Raw genomic sequence first — 24,216 nt, forward strand, 5'->3', positions numbered from 1 at the left:
GCCTGAAAACAGAAAGGACTCCTAAACAAAAAGGAAATAAAATGCAGATATAATATGGGGCCCAAAACGGGAACCAGATCAAAGCTATCTGATTCAAAACTGGGGGAAAACTGCAAAGCTAACAAAATGTCTCAAAGAAAACCCTGATATTAGGAGTTTCTCTAAAGCACCCTCCCCCCCAAAAAATAAATAAATACATAAAATCCAGTATCTGAAGTGCATCGTTTTTTGTCCTAGTGCTAAGAACTCAGTCTGGATATTGAACACAGACTTCTTAAGGAACACAACCTCTTGTACCCAAAAGCAAACATTATAACAAACATTTCAATGTGCACAATTTTATTTATAAGGAGCATATAAAAAAAGAGAATAATAAGCAGCTTTAATTAATCATAATTTTGCACCATCATATTCCTTAACAAAAACACTAGGTCACTCCAGAAGAGTCAGTTTTTCATAATTTTAATACCCATTTATTTCTCACCTACACTTCATTAGTGATTTTGCTTTCTAACTGCTGCAAGCTTAGCAGTGTTGGGATGGTAGCCTCCTAACAGCAAGCCAAGGGGAGATATATTCATTATAAGACCATTGAATGAGTTTGCCTAAAAACCCTCCCCCAAACCCCAACCAGCCACTGCATGTAATGCTTAAGTGCAGGCTATTTAGAACTTTTCGATCTATGAATGCTAAAAAATTATAGAAGGAATGGTCTCCCGTCTCAATCCAGGACTGCACGAGTCCCACTACTAAAATCCTCCCACCTTCAAAACTCACAACAAAGATCTCTTCCTACAACCTCAGATCTCAAATGTACTCAGGTGCAATCCTTAAAGTTCTCAAAACAAAGCCACAATGCACAAACCATAGTTTCTCTATTCTAGCATCTAAATTCTGGGACTCACTTCTCTTCTATATAAAACCCTTAACTTCCTACACCACATTCAGGTAACATTTTTGCAAACAAGTCCAATGCAAGTGCTCCCCTCCTGGACATGCCACCTAAATTCATCCATATCCTAAACTGATGCATATCCTTACTGGTATATGTTACCTCTCAAGAAACATCCTCACCTGGATATTAATCACCCACACTACCTTTTTTTTTCCTTTTCTCTATTGCATATAGTGTATATAACCTTTCATGCATTTTGATGTTATTTTAAAAAGAATACAAGTGTTTTCCTTATAGTTACTGCAAAAATGTACAAAAAATGTCCTTTGCATAACTTGTTACTCAGTTTCTCCTATTTTGTGTTCCATTCTTTCCCAGAACTGACCTGCAATGTGTCTTCTGTGATCAATGCTCTTCCCATTAAGCAAAGATAAATAAATAATAAATAAATTGAGAAACTTATCAAAATTTCAAGAATATAAATGTGGCTTTCTAAAACCAGCATGGCAAAGCCAGCAAATTCTTATACCACTCAAATTCCTATTAGGAACTACACAGTAAAACACATTTTTTTTGCATTGTAGGATTACAACAGGATCTATTCTGGTGGCCTCCCCAATCCATGACTTCAGGCAGGGGGGCACTTCAGCAGTAAACACCTTGAAACTCAAAGAGGTTTCTGATTAATTCACCTTTTGAGCGAAGTCATACACAAAAACAGGAGGTGAAGCAGTCGAGAATAGCACCAAAACACCTAGTCCGATAATTTGTTGAACGCAGCTTTATTAAAATCCAGTAGCGTTTTCGCTGCTAAAAAACAATTGCAGCTTCTTCAGAACAAACAAAAAAGTGAATGTTAATTCATTTACTGTGAATGAGAAATTGCACAGTAAATGACAAACCAAGGTAGAAACGCCAGATTTTATCTTGCTGATTGTGAGTTTAAAGTGAATTAGCGCACTAGAGGAAGTGACGTCAATGCCACACCTCCGATTTCCTTTTAAATATTTGGCACTAACATTCACTTTTTTGTTTGTTCTGAAGAAGCTGCAATTGTTTTTTAGCAGCGAAAACGCTACTGGATTTTAATAAAGCTGCGTTCAACAAATTATTGGACTAGGTGTTTTGGTGCTATTCTCGACTGCTTCACCTCCTGTTTTTGTGTTTGATTGTTTCGCTTCACTTCAACAGTTTCTTTTGAGCGAAGTCAGTAGAACACTTATTGTTGCCAAACAGACAGCAGGCAGAAACAAGATGTTGTTCTGAAGAAATCATGGCCCTCTGACTTCAAGCAGCCCTCAAAGCAGCATAATTACAGATGAAATAAACAAAATCCCAAACTGCGGAAAATAAAACTATAAACCAATGACCGCAAAAGCCCACACACATTAGGCACAAACTTTTATTGAATGAGCACTTTAGTCCACATATAAATCATGGACTTCATCAGATTAAATGCGTTTACCCTGCACGCTGTTTAAATTCTAAAATCAACACTGCCATCTAGTGTACAATTTACTAAATCACATAAATACCATAATATGTTACAATCTATCTAAAAACATATCAAAAATCAACTAAATTCATTATTCATAAAACATCCAAAAATCCATTTAATACATATACATGTAAAACATGTAACCATACACCAATTAAATCCTAGACCTTTTACTAATTAATAGGCTGGTGATGGAAATTCGATCGTTGATACCTGGGGGGGTTGCATTCAATAAAACCTGCCAATATAATTCATGTTTCTCAACTTAAAAGTTTCCCAATCATTGCCCCTCTCGAAGAGTGGTACCTTTTCCAATATGAAAAGCAAAAACTTTTTGAATTTCACACATATATTAGAAACACTTATCTTTCTCCTAATCACATAATCGTACTGGTAAATCTTGTGTTTTAATGCATTCACTGTCTTCCCTATGTAAAAAGCTGGGTAGGTACAACACTGAGCTAAATAAACCACACCCGACGTGTTGCAACTGAATTTCCCATTGGGGTAAATAGATTTGGTGTAGTTTTCCACTGTAAAACTAGGATTTTCATAAATGAACCTTGGCATCGAACATACTGTCCTTAGACACTAAACATGAAAATCTGATAAACTGTGTTTTTACATTTTTCTTCTGCCAAAGTGATGACTGTTTTAGTGCAACAAACTTACTTGAACATGTCACTTTTCTAAAAATTGTAGATACAAAGCATCCTTGTTTAACATCTCTAGAAATTGTTGTATCCAAAAATCGATGATGAGGTAAAATTTTAATTAAGATGTTAACAGAGAGAAATTATCCTCTGCATTTTGTTGAAGGGTTGATGGAAGAGGTGGTTAAAGAAAAAGAGTGTCTTTACAAACCGTTATTAAAATATACATTGGAAGTCTTTGGGAATTTTTCCTGGGATAGAACTCCCAATATAGTTGACCCTTATGGTGTTATACAACCATTCTGTAGATCGTATGTTTGTAGTTATAGTGGTGCAAGTAAGGGCGTTAAGAATATTTTAATACACAAGTAGGCTAGGTGCATAAACATGTTAATGGGGGCAAAATCCCACTGTGGTTCTTAAGAATGGTTTGGACTTGAAGAATAGATTTGAGAAGGTTCCCCACAGGAAATGGGAGAACAACATGGTGGCTAAAGGAATGTTTAAATGTGGAGCTTGCAGCCAATGTAGATTTATTTATGAATGTTCTAGTTTTACAGAGGGCAACTACACCAAATCTATTCAACCCAATGGGAAATTAAATTGCAAGATGTTGGTGTGGTTTACTTACCTCAGTGTTGTAACTGCCTAGCTTTTTTACATACAGAAGACAGTAAATGCATTAAAACACAGGATTTATCAGCAAGACTATGCCATTAGGAGGAAGGATACTATTAATGCCTTGGTTAAACATTCTAACATATGTGTGAATTTCAAAAAGTTTTTGTTTTTCATACTGAAAAAGGTACCGCTTTTCGAGAGGGGTGGTGATTGGGAAGCTTATGTTGAGAGATGCAAATTATACTGGCAGGTTTTACTGAAAGAAATAAACCATCCCTGATATCAATGATCTAATTTCCATCACCAGCCTATTAATCAGTAAAAGTTCTAGGATTTAACTGCAGCAAGTTTTATTGTATTATTTATTTGTTTATGGTTACATTTTTTACAAGCAACATATGTGCTGAATAGATTTTTGACTGTTTTTTATAAATAATTAATTTTTTGATATGTTTTTAGATAGATAGTAACATATTATAGTATTGTACGCTATTTAGTAATTTGTACACTAGATGGCAGTGTTGATTTTAGCATTTAAAGGATGTGAAGGGAGAATATTTTTAATCTGATGAAGTCCATGATTTAAATGGGGATAAAAGCACTCATTCACTAAAAGTTTGTGCAAAATATGTATGGGCTTATGCGGACATTGGTTTTCATAATTATAGATGAGGAACGTGAATACACTATTTTTCTAGCCAATTACCTGCATTTCTTGTTGTCTTAGAGGCTGTGGCCCTTGCTTGAGTTTGCTAATCCTCAGACAGCACCAGTGGTCATTTGAGTTTGAAACCCCTGCGTTAGACATTTTATTGTACCATGCTTTTTGTTTCCTTTGATCTTTGCTGGGCCTGCACTGTCAGCTGTTAATCTCTGCAGCATGCCATGCTCTTAACAAAGCTTAGGAGTGCTCAACAAAACCTTATTAAGCACATTTCTGACACCAGAAGGTTGAGTAAAAAAGCTTGCCCTTTTTCTGTTTTGGGGGAATAATCTCAGCATTCCAAGTACTCCATTTCAGGTGTACACAAAAGTCAAGTGGCTGTAATTGGTACGTATGAATATGAGTGGGTTACAGCAGTATGAGTGGTCTTTTATGGATTAAAACAATCAGAAAGGTGAATCCAAAAGAACAAGTCCATTTGCAAGTGGTCAAAAAAGTGTGTGTATGGGGACATGGTTTGAAAACCACCCAGATCCCAGGGTACACAATCTGCCACTGCAGAGTGGGCAAGTTCCCCTGGCACATTCCTTGTGGGTGGTTGTGCATCTATACCCCCCTACTAGTTATACACAATAACTCCAAGGTTATAAAAGTATGGAAATAGGGAAAACATCAGTACTACCAAAAAACATTAATTCCCCTTTTCCATTGTTATGCAAACTTCTGACATGGTGCCCTGCTTGACCTCATCTCAAAGACACAGAAATGATGTACTAGGATTTGCTGAAATGTGAAATGAATTTGTGTGTGTGTGTGTGTGTGTGTGTGTGTGTGTGTGTGTGTGTGTGTGTGTGTGTGTGTAGCTGGGGTATCTGGTGATCAAACAGAATAAGCTTTCTAGTCATGGTGTAGGAGCAGAAAGCTATATACTGGTTAAATACCAGAAGCAGTATTGCATAGAAGTTAAAAAGGTACACAGAAGAAGTCATAAAAGCTACAGGATGAGGAAATGACCATGACAACAAGGCTGTCCAAATAAGGAAGACAATCCTAAAACAAGAACATGAAAAACTTCACAGGAATATAAAAAACACTGGAAATACTAATGTCTACTTGCAGTACTTATACAAAAGTAAACAGGTTCATGCTGTTTTAAAAATACATCCATTTCAACAGCTACATAAAAATATAACAGTTTCCATGTGAACAGTAAATTACTAATGATGAGATACCAATTAAAGGTATTCCTCATTGACAAAAGGCTAAAGAAAGTTAATCAGCATTTTATCAACTAGCCTGCAGTATCTTACATAGTCTGACATTCTCTGTACAATGCAGCTTGCAATCCAACTACCAGAAGTGCCCTAAGTGACTATAAGAACCACATTGACCAATCTGAAGTAGCTTCCAGTTTGTACTTCTCTGGAATCATGACAAACTTGCTCCAAGTCAACTAATGGAGGTGCAACCTGTTTTGTTAGCTGTGCATCCAGTACTGTCTGTACACTGCTGCTTCATGAAGCACAGTCTATATTTACAGTGGCATACATCTTTACTATCTAATCTCACATCTGCACACACAAGGTCATTTTGTTCTGTTTAATTGTGCAAGAACCATTAACAGTTGCATTCCCCTTAATGGGACGACCTACAAGTACTGAAGCTGTGAGACTCACTTGGTTCTGAAGGATCAAAGTCATTTGAAGTTTGCCACCTTAGCTAATGAATATTGCTTGCCATTTTTATTTCCGAATGAACCTAAATGTGAAGACAAAAGCAACCTTGCACATTGCTTGAGGACTGATATGTGACAAATACAAAACACGGTTGCCGCCCTTTCAGATGTCCAAAGAAGGATCCAGTAAGTTGTGTCCAAAATTATGTCATCACACAGATGTGGCCAAAGTATGACAAAATCATGGGGGAGGCATACGAGGACAGAGCTACATATCTGCATAACATACATGCATATTTTTCCTGAATCACTACATCACTATGTTATCAAACAGTTGTTTGACAGTGTACTCAGTTAACCTTGTCATGCAGCCATTTAGCACATACATGCAGCAGCAGCAGAGTTCTAGTATTATGTTAGAAAGGAATTAGACTTTAGGGCATTCTTGCACAGACTGGTATAGAATTATATTTTATGACACTCCTGTACAGACCAGACTGTATTACAATATTCCTGTCTTCCTTTCAGTTCTAATAATCCAAGCTGGTTTAAGCATTTCTACACTCAGTTAATAACTAGTTTTGCCTGTGTTACATGCTTATGCACATACAGTTTTGTGTGTGTGTGTGGGCGCGCATGTGCACGTGTGTGCGTGTATGTGTGTGTGTGTGTGTGTGTGTGTGTTTATTACAGTTTTTATGTGGGTTAACAGACTGGCTGTGTTAATAGCTCCTTTACAGAGTTGACATTACTTGGAGCAAGCAGACTAACACTGTTGCCTGCCAGAAGCAGCTGGAAACTGAGATGTGTAGTCCTTCTACTCTGGGGCATAAAAGATCTGGGGCATACAAGACAGGACTGTACAGCTGAACATGGGACTGCCGTCTGGGAATCAGGATGCGTGGCAACTGCAAAACTAAAATGGCTCTTGTTTCGGTTCTGCAAGAAGACCACCTAAGTCATACGGCTGCTTTGGCAGACAGCTGCTGTATACATAATTTTTCTGCCTTATAATCAAAACTGCAATTGTCAGAACTAAAAGAAAGAAAGAACACACCACCGTTGACAGGACCACATGCCCAAGCAATGAATTACTATATCCTGATTTCTCTGGAATAGACAATGGTGACTCAAGTCTCTCAGACAATTCTTTTATCTCGATTCCTGCAAACAACAAAAAGACAACAAAACACGTTAAAACTAAACAGAATGTTGTTTTTTTTTTCTCTTTTCTTGCTTTATACTCATAATGTGATCTATTCATTTATGCAAGGGAAATATACTTTACCTGTCGTTAAGCTAGTTTAAATCCTATGCTGACCTTTCGATTACAGTAACTGCACTGATCTGTGATTATTCACTGTAAGGCCCTTGATTCAGAATGAACTACAGGTATATCTTATTCACATTTCCCACTGATTATTAGTGGTAGCATCTAATCTTTAAATGAATCCGCTCTCAAATCTGGGAAGCAGAGCACTGTCTCAACTCATGCTTGTTCTGTAAACATCAATGCTTCTTGTCATGTGCCTCCCCGCCATAAATCTCAACTTCATTCATTTTCATAAGCCCACTTTAACATAACTCTGTGTAAAAAGGTTTATTAAACTAGAAAGCAAGTGTTTACATGCCAGCAAGAGGATGATCATTATAATAATTTGTAATTATCATCTGTGTTCAGAATAAAAACTGTCACATATGGATATACATACACACATGTGGGCTCACACTCACAAATACAAAAGGTTGCAAATTACATACCTTCAAGAGTCAGTTTTACATCACCATTCTGCATTTTGTGACCCACGGGAGCCCAAAGCAAGCAGCGATATATCCCCAAATCTTCAGATTCTATTCCTGGCAGAGTTAGAGAACAATTCTCATTTATTTTGTAGGCTTTCTTCACAGATGTGTATAAAATAGTGCTGTTGTTGACGCGCAAACTTTTGTTAATTAGGCTAGACAGACTTGAGTCACTGTTAACCTAAGAGAAAAATATTAAAAATTTTACCTTAAAGACATACGATGCCTGCTTAATTTGTAGTCTCTGGCAGATGTGTGTATGTATATATATATATATATATATATATATATATATATATATATATATATATATATATATATATATATATCACTCAGTTAAAACTAAATTCATCAAACAAGATTGATGCAATAGAGAGTTCAACTGTTACATGACTGGAAAAACAATTTTCAAAAGTCAATAATAAAATAAATTCCAAAGATTAACTAAAGACCTGCACATTCCACGCCGAAAGGCAACATGTCTGCAACCTCACACACTGAATACAGATAAACCACAAGACCACTGCACTCAGTGAACTGAACAGGTGTGCTGTTGCAGCAGTCTCTGAAGAAAAGACTGTCTGCTTTATATGGCACATTCTGTTTTAAAAAAACAACCAGTTATGCTATGACCATCGATCTCTCAGTGATCAGTGTTGGCACTACCCTAAGATATACCTTGCAAACAATAAACATACACTTTGTAGCTTCTTGTCTCTGCTTGACAGTAGCTAATATATCTAAAAAGACATGACAGCCTTTCCTGGTTTGAGAATGTCCATGGCAAATGACACTGGTTCACATGCCAATTTTCGGAACAGGACAAAATTAATAACAAAACTGAACAACTTTGTTTTGTTTAATGCCCTGTTAAACTGGACCTGGGAATGGCTACAGAAAGAATCCTGGTCAAGTCATGTAAACAGAAAGTACTTTGGAGAAGACCAGACATTAAGCATGGGATAGCTAAGGGCTCTGTTTTAGACCCATTTGTATAAGATGGCATTATTTACTTATTTTATTTACTGCAGTTTGTTAACTGGGAAAGTCCATTGGGCCTAAATAAGCCCACTTTCAATGGAAGCCCGGGGAGAAAAGCTCCAAACAGAGAACAATATGTACAATATTCAAAAGTGATAACTTAGATACAATGTTTTAAAATATTTACAATAATAAGTAACGAAGATTCAAGTAATACATCATGTATGGAGGCAATAAAATTGAAAAAATTGAGACTAGAAGTATATATACAAGGGCTGAATTTGAGAATAGGAGCTCAAAGTATGCAGATGAGGTAAAACTGGATACTATAACCGCATGTCTAGAAGGCATTAACAAATTCCATGCTATTCAGGATTAAAACAGCTTTTATCCTCCAGAAATTAGCAGGAAGTCACTAGGGAAGAACAAAATCCCAACTGATTTAGGGAAACATTAGGGAAACCACCGTAAAAAAATTCTCCAAAGCCAACTTCATGCTTCTTAAGACAGAAGTGGCAAACTTTACGTCACCCATGCAGAAGGACAATAGAGGTACGACTGCTGAATCCTACACAAATGCACTTTATAAGCACTTACACAAGTGCATGGATCGTGCTGTCCCTAACAGAACCAAGATGCTATCCTCAAAAAAAGGAAGCCAATCTGGTGGTCCCCTGCCATAAACAAACTCTAAAACAGAAGAAAGAAACTGTTGCAAAAAAAAAGAGTAAAATCCCATGATTGGAGGAACTCCCTGGTCAGCCTCAGTAAGAAGCTGAGATCCCTCATAAAATCCTCCAAAGCTAGTTACAAAAACAAAATTGCCACTGATTCTAAAGTCAGCCACAAAGCATTCTATAGCTATGTCAAGAATCTCAATGGCAACACTCACATCTGCTCTGAGTTACAGCACAATGGCACTAAATATACAGAACCAACTGATATTGCCAACATCCTGGCAGATATGTTCAGTGTTAACTTTACCCCCCTCTCACCTCCTAAAGGGCCCATCTCTATACCAGAAGAATGCAAAGTTCCTGTAAACACGGCTGCACAGGTAAAAAACATACTCTCCAAAGCCAAAAACACAGCATCCATGGGACCTGACAACATCCCAGGCTGCATTCTACATGAACTACAGAATGAACTGGCACCCCACCTAAGCATCATGTTCAATCATAGCCTCACCTCAGGCTTTGTGCCCACTGAATGGCGCACAGCAACAGTTATCCCACTCCACAAACAGGGAGCCACCACTGACCCCGGAAACTACTGCCCCATTTGCCTAATGAGCTTGGTCTGCAAGGCCATGGAACATATCATCATGGAACTTATAAACAAAGACACTGGTAATCTCCAAACTCTGGACCTCACTCAGTTCGGGTTTGCAAAAGGCAGATCATGTCTCCTAAACCTTAAAGACTTCTTTGAAGCAGTCACCAAAGACTTGGACAAGGGTAAGGTGGTTCACACAGCCTATCTAGATCTCGCCAATTCTTTTGACACCCCCCCCCCATTCTGGAATTATAGGTAAACTCACTAAACTAGGTATAAATCCCTAGGTCACAAGATGGGTTGCCAACTGGCTCACTGAACCCACACTGTGAAAGTAGCAGACTCCAAATCCGACTTCAGACCAGTGACAAGTGGAGTACCACGGGGTTCAGTCCTGGGTCCTCTCCTGTTTGGTATCTACTTTTCTGAAGTACAGACTAACATAGAAGGTCTTTGATTAACAAAGTCTGCAGATGACTGCAAACTAGGAGCCATGACTGAAACTCCTAACGATGTGGACATCCTACAAAAGGGCCTCACTGAGACAGATGCCTGGTGTCAAAGCCATGGCCTCAAGCTCAATGCCAAAAAGTGCACTGTCATCCCCTTTGGTAAAAACTCTGTACCCATGAGCTACCACATAGGTGGTAGTCTACCTAACACCGAAAGTGTGATAAGAGACCTTGGGACACAGGTGGACAGTAGTCTTTCCTTTGATAATCACATCGCCACAGTAGTCAGGAAATCCTTCAATGTGGCACACCTCATCACAAAAGGTTTCTCATCCAGGAAAAAAAGAGGTAATTATTCCCCTCTACTTTTCAGAGCACAATGCCCTTTTTGGTATGTACCCCACAAGACATCTACAACAACTGGAAAGGCCACAGAAATACCTCACAAAGAGGATTACCAGCCTCAAACAGATGCCCTACGCATGCTGTCTCAAAAAACTCCAGCTTTACTCCATCGCATATCGCCTACTCAGAGGCGATCTCTGCCTAACATACAAAGTTATGTCAAACCCAGAGCTGTTGGACATGCTCCACTTAAAGAAATCCCAGTCCCTCTGAGCTACCCGCTGTAGGGACCTAAACCTTGTCACCATAATAAACAGAACATGTTGGAGGGATAGATTCCTGTCTCAGAGACTTCCCATACTCTGGAACAAACTATCTGTCTATATCAAACAATGCTCCTCATTAGCACTCTTCAAGAAAAATCTTGATGATTGGATGGGAAATAGGAAATTCACCCCCGGGATCACCTCTGTGGCTCTGCTCAACAGGGGCAAAGGAAAATAATTTTCTTGTGTGGCAAAAGATAGGGTACTTTTTTGGCTAGGCTTATATAGGCCCTATGGCCAATAGCCTAGTACCTACCTATGAACCTATGATAATTAGTCTAAAATTTGAGTTATTCAAGAACTCTCAGAGTATTGTGATTTATTGGTCTTAGCATCCTAGGTAAGTACTAGGCTAGCTGCCTTTGTGGGCCATTTTAAGCCTAGTTAATTTCCCTCAAAGGTGAGAATCAAACTCTGTACCATGTGGCGAAATAATAGCAGCTAAACAAAATAAAATTCCTTCACTTCTTGGGCTTCGCACGAACAAACAGTTTATTTATAGCCAACCAGCTAACGCTGCAACGGATTCACTAATAAGTGCCTCTCACCGCTTCCTCGCCAAAGCGAAAAAATAGTGGCTAAGCAGAATAAGATTCCTTCACTTCTTAGACTTCACACAAACTAATAGTTTATTCACAGCCTAACGACAACACAATTAAAATCCGATCCCAAATACTTCAATTCAGTATTAATAAAGCAGTTATACAAACAATAGTTAAGTGCTTTCACCCAACATACTGGGCTTCCTCAGACCTGCTACTACTATTCAACTGGCATTTTAAATAAGCTTTTTGGCGCAAAAAAGTTTAAATTTATGTGTATTCTTTTAAAGCAACAGTAACGTTTAAATGTATTCAGTTCTCTTCCAATCTGACTTATGTCAATTATGTCAATATTTCTTCGCTTACTCATAATATCAAATGGTCTAAAAACATTTCATATATGCATCTCAAATGAAACTAGGTTATTCTCTTATATATACAGTTCATAAATATTATAAAAAATATGTAATATGTCTAAAAATATTTCTAAAACCATATCCAAACATCATTGCACTCGCTGTAGCGTTAGTACAACTACATGATCTGTCTGCTATTATTTCGCTTTGGCGAGGAAGAGGTGAGAGGCACTTATTGGTGAATCCGTTGCAGTTTTAGCTGTTTGGTTTGCTGTTTGGCTGAGCTGAAAGCGTTTTCTGTACCATGTGGCAGTGAGATAAACCCCTTAACCATTATACCAGCTCAAATAATGAAAGACTTACATTTTCAACCACAGTACTATATTATGTTTTAATGTTAATAAGTGTAACTGTAAAAAAAAAAAAAAAAAAAAAAAAAAGAAAGATTGGTCCTCTGGTAAGATTTTTTTTGTAACAATAATTTTTTCTTAATTTTGCTTGCTGAAAAATGTAATCCTCATATGGGATACTATTCAGTACTATGGTTTCCATATAGTCTCTACACACACACACACACACACTCACACACACACACATATATATATATATATATATATATATATATCTATCTATGGATAAGTAACTTATCACCTCATATTATAGATGATACATTTTCTCAGTCTCATAATGTGGCATTTTATACGTGCATATTTAGCATGTATATAGGACTGTGTATATATATATATATATATATATATATATATATATATATATATATATATACACACATATATATATATTACTTGTATGATTGTACTGTATTTTAAGCATACCTTGCCTATTTTAAGTTGTTCTTCTCTCAATGCACTAGATGACTAGATCTTCTAATCTTACCCTATTGGCATTGAATCTTACTATTCAGTGCTGCTATGGGTTACAGAACAGATAGCATCGACATGGAAGAAGGCCATCATTGTACTCATCCATAAGAAGAGGGACAACAACGAATTCAAGAACTACCGCAGCATCAGTCTACTCTCCATCATCAGCAAAGTCTTTATGAAGACCTTACAATCCAGCCTGTAGAAACACAGCAAGCAAACCAGTAGGGAAGAATAGGCCGAATTCAGACCAAACAGAGGATGCTGTGATCAAATCTTTGCCATCTGTCAGCTAATCAAGGAAAGAATCCAGTGTGGACAACATACAGTTATTGTCTTTATCAATTTCAACACCACATTTGACTGTATCCACTGGCCTGCCCTGTGGAAGACACTGGAGACCGACAGCATGTGCTGATGAAAATCATCAGACTCTTTCAAACATTGTAGAAAGGTTCATCCAGCCAGGTGTGGATTCAGAAAGAACTGTCTGAAGAGCTTACCATCCAGACTGGGGTCCATCAAGGGGATGTGGTCTCTCCACTGACATTCAACACAGTGGTGAACGCCATCATGTGGAGAGTATCTGAAGGCAGAAGCAGAGTCCAGTACAATGAAGCCATTCTGTGACTGACCTAATGTTCACAGATGACAGCGCCATTTTTGCATACAGTGATGCTCAGGCCACAGATATTCTCTGCATCACCCAAATGTATGGCTTACAGATAAACATGGACAAAACCAAAGCGATGGCAACTGACGGGACAAAAACCACCATTCACCTTGGGGGAGTTCAGATCAAACAAACACAAGAATTCAAGTATCTAGGTTCACTGGTCCAGTAGAAGAAGGTGGCATCAATATTTGAAGTCTGCAGCAGGACTGGACAAGCTACTGCAGCATTTGCCTCGCTCAGGTGGTGTCTGTGGAAGAGGACAAACATATCTATCACCGCCAAGATTCACCTTTTCCGGGCACTGATCTTGTCAATTCTCCTTTATGGATTGGAAACATGGATCCTCATCAAGCCAGACCTGAACAATATTGAGGTTTTCCCAAATGTGATGCCTGTGCCAAATCTTGGAAATTTCGCTTCGTGACTGCATTAGAAACTACAGCATCCAGACCAGATGTAATCAGCAACAAACGATTATGTACAGACCCAAAACAGGAGGCTGCACTGAATTGGACACGTGTGCAGGATGGACACCCTCCACTTGCCATACAGACTATTATGGACACAGCACCCCACGAACTGGAGAGTTCACAAATCTACACCAAAGAAGACATGGGCTAAGCAGGTTGAAGAGGACCTGAGAAGCAGCAACTCGACCTACAGGAGGCCAGAAACATTGCCATGGACCAAACAGCATGGAAAGGCATCATGAAGGAAGTCCAGAATCCAGTGGCACTCACAACAGCATACCAACTATGGGGATGACCACCTTTGCCAGCGCTACCAGCTAGGGACAAAAGAAGAAAGAAAGATTCAGTAGTGCATTTTACCATTTACTCATCTGGTATATGACTAACATCCTAATGCATTCTCTTCTCTTTGAGCTCAGGTTATGGCTAAAAAGTCAGAAGACTAGTTAACTTATCTGGTGAACAAAATATAATAAACAAACTAATGAATGAATGAATTAAATTAATTAATTCATTTGTTCATTCATTAAATAAATAGATGAAAATGATCATGGACTATACATACACACAGACACACACACATGGTTACAGCTCAAAATATCTAAAGCTCATTTGTCTGAAAAGTTTTATAGGGGTGAAAAAGCAGGGAAATTAATTTTTGACTGAAACGGTGATAGTGGTTGGTATGTATGTGCAAAAGTTCAGAGGTTTGTGTTAGGTAAGGGGATAGATTTACTATATTGCATGTTTAGTGGTATGTGCATCCAGTGTTCTGCATGATTGGTGGTGTGTGTGTGTGTGTGTTCTGAGTCCTTTTGTCTTGTGTAGTGATACTGTCAGGGAAATGTTTTTTAGTAATGTAATGTGTAAGATTAGGGTTAGGGGCAGGGTTTGCCACCTCCCAGCACCACCTACTCCTGTGTGAGTTAACCCTAACCCTACACATTATACTACTAAAAACCCTTTTTCTAACAGTGCCACTACCAAGATGACACTTGGATCTCAATTTTGTAGTTGGAGGGTATGACAGATGGTATTTTTAGTAGGACAGAATTATTAGATACTTTGTGATTGAACATTATGCGCTTTCACTGTTATGTGATTTCAGTGAGTGTGTGTGTCTCTATATCTAGAAAAAGATAAAATCTGATGGTAAATCCACAGGAAATCCATAGAAGAAACAAGAAAAATAATAAAATCCCCTAGAACCACTATAGCACCGAATGCACAAAGCACAATGAATAAAAACTGTTTATTCACAACTATTACAGTTTCACAAACAGCTTCATATGCCAAACGTGTTCAGCATATTATGTTGGTAAAACCAACAGAAGGCTGAAGGACCGCATTAGTACCCATTTGTCCGAGATCCATTGGAAGATAGTTTCTAATGCGCTTTATAAACATATTGAACAATCTGGTCATACACATTATTTTAAATTTATGACTATCAGTGTTAAATCATTCTTTACGGGGGGGGGGGGGGATTTACTATTAAAAACTGAATTAAAGGAGTTAGTTAAGTCCATGCAATCTGTAGTCTGTCTCTCCTCCTTCCACTTTCTCCTTCCTAGCCAAAATTACCCCTTCACCTCTCCCTTGCACAACAATCTTTTACACTGTAAAGTTTTGCACCCTGTGTTTTCTGGTGCTAAGTGAAAAAAGCTGTAGCTGTCATACCCTCTGGTCATATTCATTTCCCTTTCATCCCACTGATCTTTCTGGTAAATTTCCACTGGATTACTTCCAATAGCCTGATGTCATTTTCCTTATATGGCTTTCAGAAATGCATGCATTATTTAAGGTGTGGTCTGACCAATATCCAGCAGAGTGGAAGCATTACCAGGTTGCTACTGGAGTGTTCCTCCCTGAGGATACATCCCAGCATTCTACTTTCTGCTGTTACTGCCCTCTGCCTTTCACACTGCTCCTGGTGGACCAGTTAAGGTGTGATCAACACCTTCAGTCCCTTTTCTGACTCTGTTGCCATCAGGTTCACTATGCCCACCTGATACTTCCCATTAAAGTTGTTGTGGCCTAACTGCAGTACTTCACATTTTTTTGTAGTGAACCTTAAGGAACACCTCGGTGGCCTCATGTTCAGCCTTTCCAGAGTATTCACTTGACTCACCATCCTACACCTCTGTGCCTATCTTTGTGCCATAAACAGGGAGGGTGATCCCGGTATCTGTTCCCTCAAATACATCTGAGACAAACACTTTGAAGAATATGGACCCAGGTCAGATACTGTGGTACTTCACTAGTCACTTTCCTAACTCAAAACATTGTCCCTGTCAGAATAACTCTCTAGGTCCTTCCATACAACTATGTTGATATTTATTCCCTTTGTATTGGCCCTATCCCCAACTCCTTTTAATTTTTTTTATTGGCCTACTATGTAGAACTAAGTTAAAGGTCTTGCTGAAGTCTTTTGGAATTCTTATGTCCAGTTCACCTTTAACACAGTGACTGAACTAGATCAGGTTTGACCAACAACTCCTTTTGGCTACGAATGTTGGTTGTTCCCATCCAGCTTATTTCTTTATAGAAATGTTACCAAATGTCCCCTTAAGATTCTCTCCATTACTTTTTCTGTCTCTTTTGTTAATCTAATCAACCTGTAGCTCCTTTAATTTTTTTATGCTTTCCCACTCCTTGAACAAAAGTACCAGATTTGCTGTCTTCTAGTCTTCTGTCATTTCTATACTTGTTAGTGATTTGTTGAAGCATGCCCAGACATCCTTTCCAGATTCTGAAGATTCTGCATGGTGGCACACCTGGTACTTATGCTTTATCTTACCAAATGGGCAGCCATTTCCCTCTGACCCTCTTCCATCTCTTTCCTTGTGTTCTTCCCATTTTGCCTTGCCTCCCCACCAGAATTTACACTTCCTTGCATTTATTTAGTGAAGAGCAAATTATTCATTCAGCGGTTTTCCTTTTTCCATGTGTTCTGTGATCTTCTTGACATATTTTCGCAAACTGGCCAGCTGTGCCCATTCCTTTCTTCTTTCTACTGCATACCTACAAGACCATTCTTATTGCTCTTTTCTGCTAACTTCTTTTCTATTTTAACCTTGGTGCCCTTACAATTTTTGCTGTCTTTTTGCTAGATTACTTGTAGTATGCTTCTTCTATCTCCTTAGCCCCTCCAGTCTACCTCTTTAAGGCACTGTCTTTTGCCCTAGTTACTCATTGTACATTTCTATGAAGCTACATTAGCATTTTTTCTTTTTGCCTTTTTACCTCTTCCTTGCATTCTTGTACATAGTATTGAGTACTCCATTCCTGACCCTTTCCCCATGCTTGATCTGTTTGTCCCAGTCTCTTTAATAATATTTGACTACCCCCTCCTCAAAAAGTACATCCACCCTTCTAAAAGTCCATGCCATCACCTTTGTCTTTTTATTTTCACCCTTCTGCCTACTCTAAACCACACAGTTGTATAACCAGTGTTGACTAATGTTTTCTAAACCTGGCTGCCCTTAGCACCCTCTGCACTTGCTAGGGCCATGTCCATTACTCTGTTCTTTCTGTTACAGTCCTGCAGCAGAAGAATGAACTCCTCATAATCTAAGACCTTAATCAGTTCCTGTTCTCTCTCTCCCCTGAAGCTCTGAATCTCCCAGACTATCTCTGGAAAATTCAGATTTCCTCACGAGTGATACCCTCTTCTTTCTACCCATCTCCTTTGTTCTCTCTCTCCATACTTATCAGCCTCATACCACAAAAATTCTGGACAAAGCCAGAAATAATGGTGAGACAAAGGCCCAAAATCAGGGACAGATTTTTGAGTATTGCGATTAAAAACTTAGAAAGTTGTTGGAATTGCTTTACATTAACAAGCATTTTCTGAAGGACATGAAGTCCAGAATTCAAATTCTGTCATTATGTAGTGACTTCAGTCCTCGATGATTTGCCAGAAAGCTACAAAGTATATGAGCAAAACACCAAAAATATGAGGCAGAAATCTTGACATTCTGCTAAATTCAAAACAGCTAAGACATGTGATCCTCTCCTCTAGTTTCTCATCCTCTTCTGTTGTTTGGTGGCTTATACACTGTACCAGTCCATCAGTTCTCCTTTCACTTCCTCCACCGTAATTGCCTAGCTATTATCCCTGGCTGCATCTTTGCCCTATTCCCAGTCAGGTCTTCTCCATTTCTGTTCTCACTTCTGACAGCTTCCTTTACTTACATTGTTGCTCCAACCCATCTGTCCCTTCTCTGACACTGCAGAACAATCTATACCCAGGCACCTCCATGTTCCTCACCCTCTTGTCATTGGCCCATGTTTCAATGATACCAACAATGTCCACCCTACCTTCCTACATCACTGTTTGCAACTCCTTCCCTGTCTAGCCAAACTACTTTTGTTGCAAAATATGACTGCCCAGCCAAGGTCTGAGTCACTCTTGTCTGTACCTCTACTAAGATTTGCATCTCTTTTTACCTTCTGTCTACTGCCTAAACACCTATTTCCCTTTTCCATTTATATATCACCCTTCCTTCCCTCTTCCATCTTTGTTTAAAGGTATGATGATTGTGATGTACTTTTCCAACCCAGTACCTCTATCCATTATGGGCTAAATTGGAGCCAGTTCATTGCAGAGAACTGTTCTCTCTACCAGGCCAACTAAAGCTTGTACCAGTTTCAAACCTTGCTCCTTTGCCACTGCTGCATCCAGTCATTATACTCCATGATCTTCACTTGCTGTTTAATTTCTCCAAGTCTTTTGGGTTTCTAATACCATACTGGAAATGGACTTCATTCCTAAGTCAGGGTATGATTACATTTCATGAAATTAGTATTGTTTCAGTCTTTGATGCCAGCCAAGCGTGCTCTTCTTAGTACCCACAGTATGTCCAAATTTGCCTCATTAGGTAATTCATACAGGGTTACATGTATGGGTAGCATATCTAAATACAACTGTAATTTTTTATTTTATTAGACATGTTACTCCTACTAATTTTGGAACTGTCTGGCTATCTTTTTTTCGCATTGTTCTCATTTCTGACTACAAATCCTGGTATTTTATGACTTTGTGTCTCCCTATACAAAAGACACTGTAATCACTGAGTGTAGAAATTTCATTGATCAGTGCTACATTTGTCTTTTCATGGACTACTATATCTGCTTTTCTTGCTTCTGCTTTTTCAATTGTTAGTAATGGGTGATCCCATGTGATACAAACATCATCACTCTCTACAATCTTTGTGATTCATGTTTTCAGTGCTTCTCGACTAGTTCAGTATTGTAGTGTTTGCACGTACTCCAGTGCAACAGTCTTGCCACTTTATTGTACCTTTCAGTATACAAGCCCTCTGCCATGAGTGTATCACACCCAGAAACATGATGTGCGACTATTTCCAGTTCTTTTTTACAGAATCTGCATTTGTCTGTTTCTCCCACGTTCAATCGACTTCGTACACCAATGTGTACATAGTCCACTATCCTGGACCCATCATTAATCTTTCATCTTTTGGTTTCAGTTCATTTCTCCTTAACCATTCATGTGTCAAATCCTGATCAATATGCGGTTATTCCATGAGGTTATTCTCTGTACTTGCGCAATATTCATGCATTCTACACATTTCTTTCCTTCTCAGCAGATCCTTCTCATTCTTTCCTTCTTTGGGGGGAGCACATTCAGTTGCTGTCTGATTTTTGTCTTCTTCTGGTTTGACTTCCATTCCCGGCTGATATGCTTCTTCTAAACTAAGCAGATTTCTTCTCCTCATATTTTAAAAGTTTCACTATGTTTGGATTTAGTGAGTTCAGCTGACGTGTATGCAGTTCCATGACTGCAGATTTATACGTGTAATCAATTTTGAGGAGGCCCATATCTCCTTCAGAATAAGGACTATATAACCTCGGTATACACTGATTTTTATATATTATTTGATCAGCATAAACCATTTTTTCCTGTCCAACTGATCCAGTACCATTTGGGGTCAATTAATCACCCTAAAACTGTAAGTCAAAAGAGGAAGAGCAAATTGGTTTATAGCTTGGACTTTATTTGGATGTCAAGGCAGTTTTCTTTTGTACTGGTCTCCAAAAGAAGGTTCCAGAGCGTCATCATGTGTTAAGTCTTTAGATGCCTCCTGCTCCTCTTGTTTTTCCTTAATCTTGGGACTCATTGTTCCATTATACTGTGATATTACCTGTGTTGGATTTTCTACATTAAATCCTTTACTTTGCAGATAATCCATAACTACAGTTTCCATTTGTTGGACTTCTTCCTTACTAATCCTCTTTTCTGTTTTCTCCTTTTATTTTCTTATTGTTTGTATTGTGAAGTTTTCCATGTCTGGGTGCTTCTGCCTGTATTTCTCTTGAAATATTTTTGGTACTGCTGTTTTATATTGATTCATTTTGCTTTCTCCTTTGCATAAATATTGCACCATGTCAGATCTCTTTTTCTTTCCCATGTCCATACTTGTTCTTTAGATGCCTTCCTCTCCAGTCAAAGCTCCTTAAGCTGGGGACTCATTGTTCCATCATGCGGTGACATTACCTGTACTGGATTTTTTATACTAAATATTTCACTTTGCAGGTAATCCATGACTTCAATTTCTATTTATTTAACTTCTATCTTATTAATCCTCTTTACTACTACCTACTTTGTTTTCATATTCTTTGTATTGTGAACATTTTCTATATCTGAGTCCCTTGCCCTGCATTTTCTCTTCAAATATGTTTGGAACTGTGTTTTTGTACTGATTAGGTTGGCTTTCAATTGAACCATACCAGATATCACTTTCTTTTCCATGTCCATGTTTCTTTTTTACACCTTTCAAAAATCTTTTGGTTTTGCTCTTTATATTTTTGCAATTCCTCTGTTGCTTTTTTTCCCAGGCAGTCCAAATTTTCTTTGTCTGTCTAATGTTTTTCATGAATCTGTTGTATTAATCAACACAAATTTTTATTTGAAGATTTTGAAAGTTTTTCTTGTGCAAGTATTTTCTTTCTTCTAATTTCTCTTTTAATCTTTGTGAATGTCTTCTATCTGGAAATTCAGGGCTTCTTGCCTAATAGCAACAATGTATTATTTCTTCCTGATCCTCAACAGTCCACTCTGTTATCTTTATGGCTCTTTTTTGGCCTGCAGTTTTTGTGGACTACTACTTCTTTTTACAACAGGGTGGGGGAGCATCCAACCTCATTGTGCCTGGCTTTACTCCACTGTAGGAAGGTTTCCATGTCTTGAGGATTCCACACTACTTTTTTTTCATTGCTGGCACCAATGTGTACGCAGGACTTTTTTTTTTTTTTTAATCTTGGGACCTGTGCACTCAGCTGCATTTTGTTATTTTTTAATCTACTGCTCACCATGATATATGCTATACATGATACAGTCTACATCTTAGTATCGACTTGGTGAGATTTTGTGAAGACAGGGTCTGTAATGTAAAGGTACTCACCAATACCACTCTCCCTTTCTTGCTGATTTCATCATCTCTCCATTCAGACTCCCATCATCTGTCCGCTTTCCTCTGTGCATTGGCTGCTGGTACAAGTAGCATTTCTGAGGATGCTACTTCCAGTCCCTTCGTCCAGGTAGAGAAGGCTAAAAGGAAGTAATCTTGGTATCCAGAGTAAGCAGCAGCAAAGCACCGAGTGAGGAAAGCAGTATAGAAGCAAGCAGGGATGCACCAGAGAAAACGTGGTAACAACAGCAAAGGCAGGGAAAGGAAGGAGACAAGAAGATACTGAAGAAGATAAGAAAGAAACAAATGAAGAATAAGGAAAAAAAAGGTTGAGAAATGAATATGAGAAGGTCAAAACATAGAGGGGAAAAAGCAGAGACAAGAGGAATGTAACAGAGATTGGGGGCACTGATGAGAAGGGTGTGTAAAGGAAGAATTGTCAGAGTGGTGGTGAGCAATACCAGAAGTGTAGACAGGCAGCTGACCATTCTAGAAGCAGTGGTAGCTTTACAATGAAACTTACATGAACAGGATAACCAAAATCTGAATCAATGAAAGGAAAGTAAATAATGTGGGAAGAAATAGCCAGGGAATTGTTATGGCTACGCTTGTATAGGCCCTAGGGCTGATAGCCTAGTACCAACCTATGAACCTATGAAAAGAGATGACAGAACGTGGTAACCTCAAAATGTAGGATATGTAGTGATGATAATACAGGCAATGATGGGAAGGGTGTGGCAGCATACATCAAGAAAGGATCTAAGGGATAGGCTGTAAAGGTGGAAGAGATACAGCTGGAGGAAAACAGGGAAAAGGTCAAGACTCTAGGCATGCCACAATCATCTTTCTAATAGTACAGTTACTATATGCCAAAAGCGGCAGTTTGTATACAGATACCCTGTAGAGGCACCCACAACAATGCTTCACCATGAACAATGCATGATTGTTCAAAATAATATTACTTGATCACAGCTGGTTAATGATACCCAGCCTTCATAACCAAGCCTGAAATAGCAAGTTTCCAGTGCAACTTCCATGTGAGGCAAACCTTCACAACCCCAAGTTACTGTACCATAACTCCCCAACTGCGCGACTGTGGTGAAAACAGAAAGTCTGAATTAAAAGCCAGCAGTGGTCTCGCACATACACTGATCCCACAATGTTTATGGATATAGCATTTAATGAGCAATAAAATGACATCTTGATTAGTTGTATTTACACTGTTAGAATCCAACTGACTGTACCTCAATTACTTGTTGGGAAACCATAATATAACTGCCAAGTAGGCAGCTGGTAAGCGACAGAACTAACGGAAGGGCAGGAAAGAAGGCTGTGGCTATGATGGCAGACTTCCAGACTTACTATGAAACATTATGTCATTTAAAGTAGGCAGAGAAAGCAATCTATTTAAAATATCATAGACGGGTTGGCAAAGAAGGCAGAGGTTGTAACCAGGAAGTGGAGGTTCATGAATCTTGTGTAAAAATGAGGAGGTGAGCACCACTTGCAAACATTGATCTTGTAGTGATGCGGGTTATAATGGCTATAGAAAAGGAACCATGCTGGCTCACAAAAAACAGAATTTGGGGTTAACTGCGGGTTTGCTGCAGGAAAATATTGACAATAACAGTCAAATGCACTGGGATATGGGAAGAAAGCATGAGTGGGTAGAAACTTTGAAGCATAAGAAACAGAATTATTTGGAAGTATGAAAAAAGGACTGAGAATGACTGCAAGGAAATGAAAATGAAGAATCTAGTATACTTCACTGCAAAAGACAAGAAGAAATTAAGGGAATGGAGGAAGGTGAGTACCAATGTGAATGCTGTACTGAGGCTAGAAATAAGGCAGCAAACTGCATAATGTTGCCGACAGGAAAAAGTGAAGAAAGAATGAAATCAGCATTAAGAGGCAAAAAGGTTTATGTAGCAAATAGAGAGAGAGAGAGAGAGATATAAAAAGAAGGCATTTAAAAAGATGATGTGGCCTTGGAAGGTCAGAAATATAAATAGTGTAGGATGTACGTAGAATTTTAAAGGTGTACTTCTTGCCACTGTTCATCAAGGAAAGGAAAGGCAGGATTCCAGTCCCAAAGAGCAGGACAGATGAAGGAAAGGGTGGGGTGGACAAATGAGACTGCAGCAGATAAGGAAATAAAAAGTGCATTGAGACACTAAGGGAGGATAAGGCATATAAGCCTAATATGTTTCTACCCGGGGCCTTCAAGAACTTTTGAGATTGACAGAATCATGCTGCATGTTCCCTAAGAATTTCTGATCTTGTATAATTTCAAGCAAGTAGTAATACTGTACAAAGGCAGGTAAGGAGCAGCTTGAGAAACCAAAGGCCAGTGAACTTCACTTTAGTATGGGACAAAAGAATAAAGATGATCCTGAAGTTAAGGCTCACATGGCTGCTTAATGAAATGTGTCATGGATTCACAACAAGAAGCACCTCATAGTGACCTGACAGACAGCTACAACTAGGTTACCTGGAAGGTGGACAGTAACTAGCCTGTGGATATTTTGCATAAGGACAGAGCAAATCATCTGAATTAGTCCCTTTCTGCAGGCTTCTTGCAAAGATGAGGGGATAGTAAAAAGTAGCAATTATGGGAGGGGGTGAATTTGGATGAAAATTGGGTATAGGCAGGAAAAAGAACATGGTAGT

At 38.6% G+C, this 24,216-nt stretch overlaps 1 protein-coding gene across 5 annotated transcripts in view; it reads right to left on the bottom strand.

Moving 5' to 3' along the window:
- LOC122817012 overlaps window positions 1-24,216 on the bottom strand; it is a 505,254-nt gene that overhangs the window by 96,035 nt on the left and 385,003 nt on the right. For 3 of the 5 annotated variants that reach the window (XM_044090123.1, XM_044090122.1, XM_044090124.1), the window contains exons 3-4: window positions 7,768-7,990; window positions 7,064-7,170 (exon numbers count right to left, since the gene is read on the bottom strand). In XM_044090123.1, the coding sequence (XP_043946058.1) occupies window positions 7,064-7,170; window positions 7,768-7,990 (330 nt within the window). The remainder of the gene's footprint in view (window positions 1-7,063; window positions 7,171-7,767; window positions 7,991-24,216) is intronic. The other 2 variants (XR_006367137.1, XR_006367136.1) reach the window with 1 other exon arrangement.

Source organism: Protopterus annectens, chromosome 12.part0 (assembly GCF_019279795.1).
Source record: "Protopterus annectens isolate FY-2018-M chromosome 12.part0, PAN1.0, whole genome shotgun sequence".
Classification (NCBI taxonomy): Eukaryota; Metazoa; Chordata; order Ceratodontiformes; family Protopteridae; genus Protopterus; species Protopterus annectens.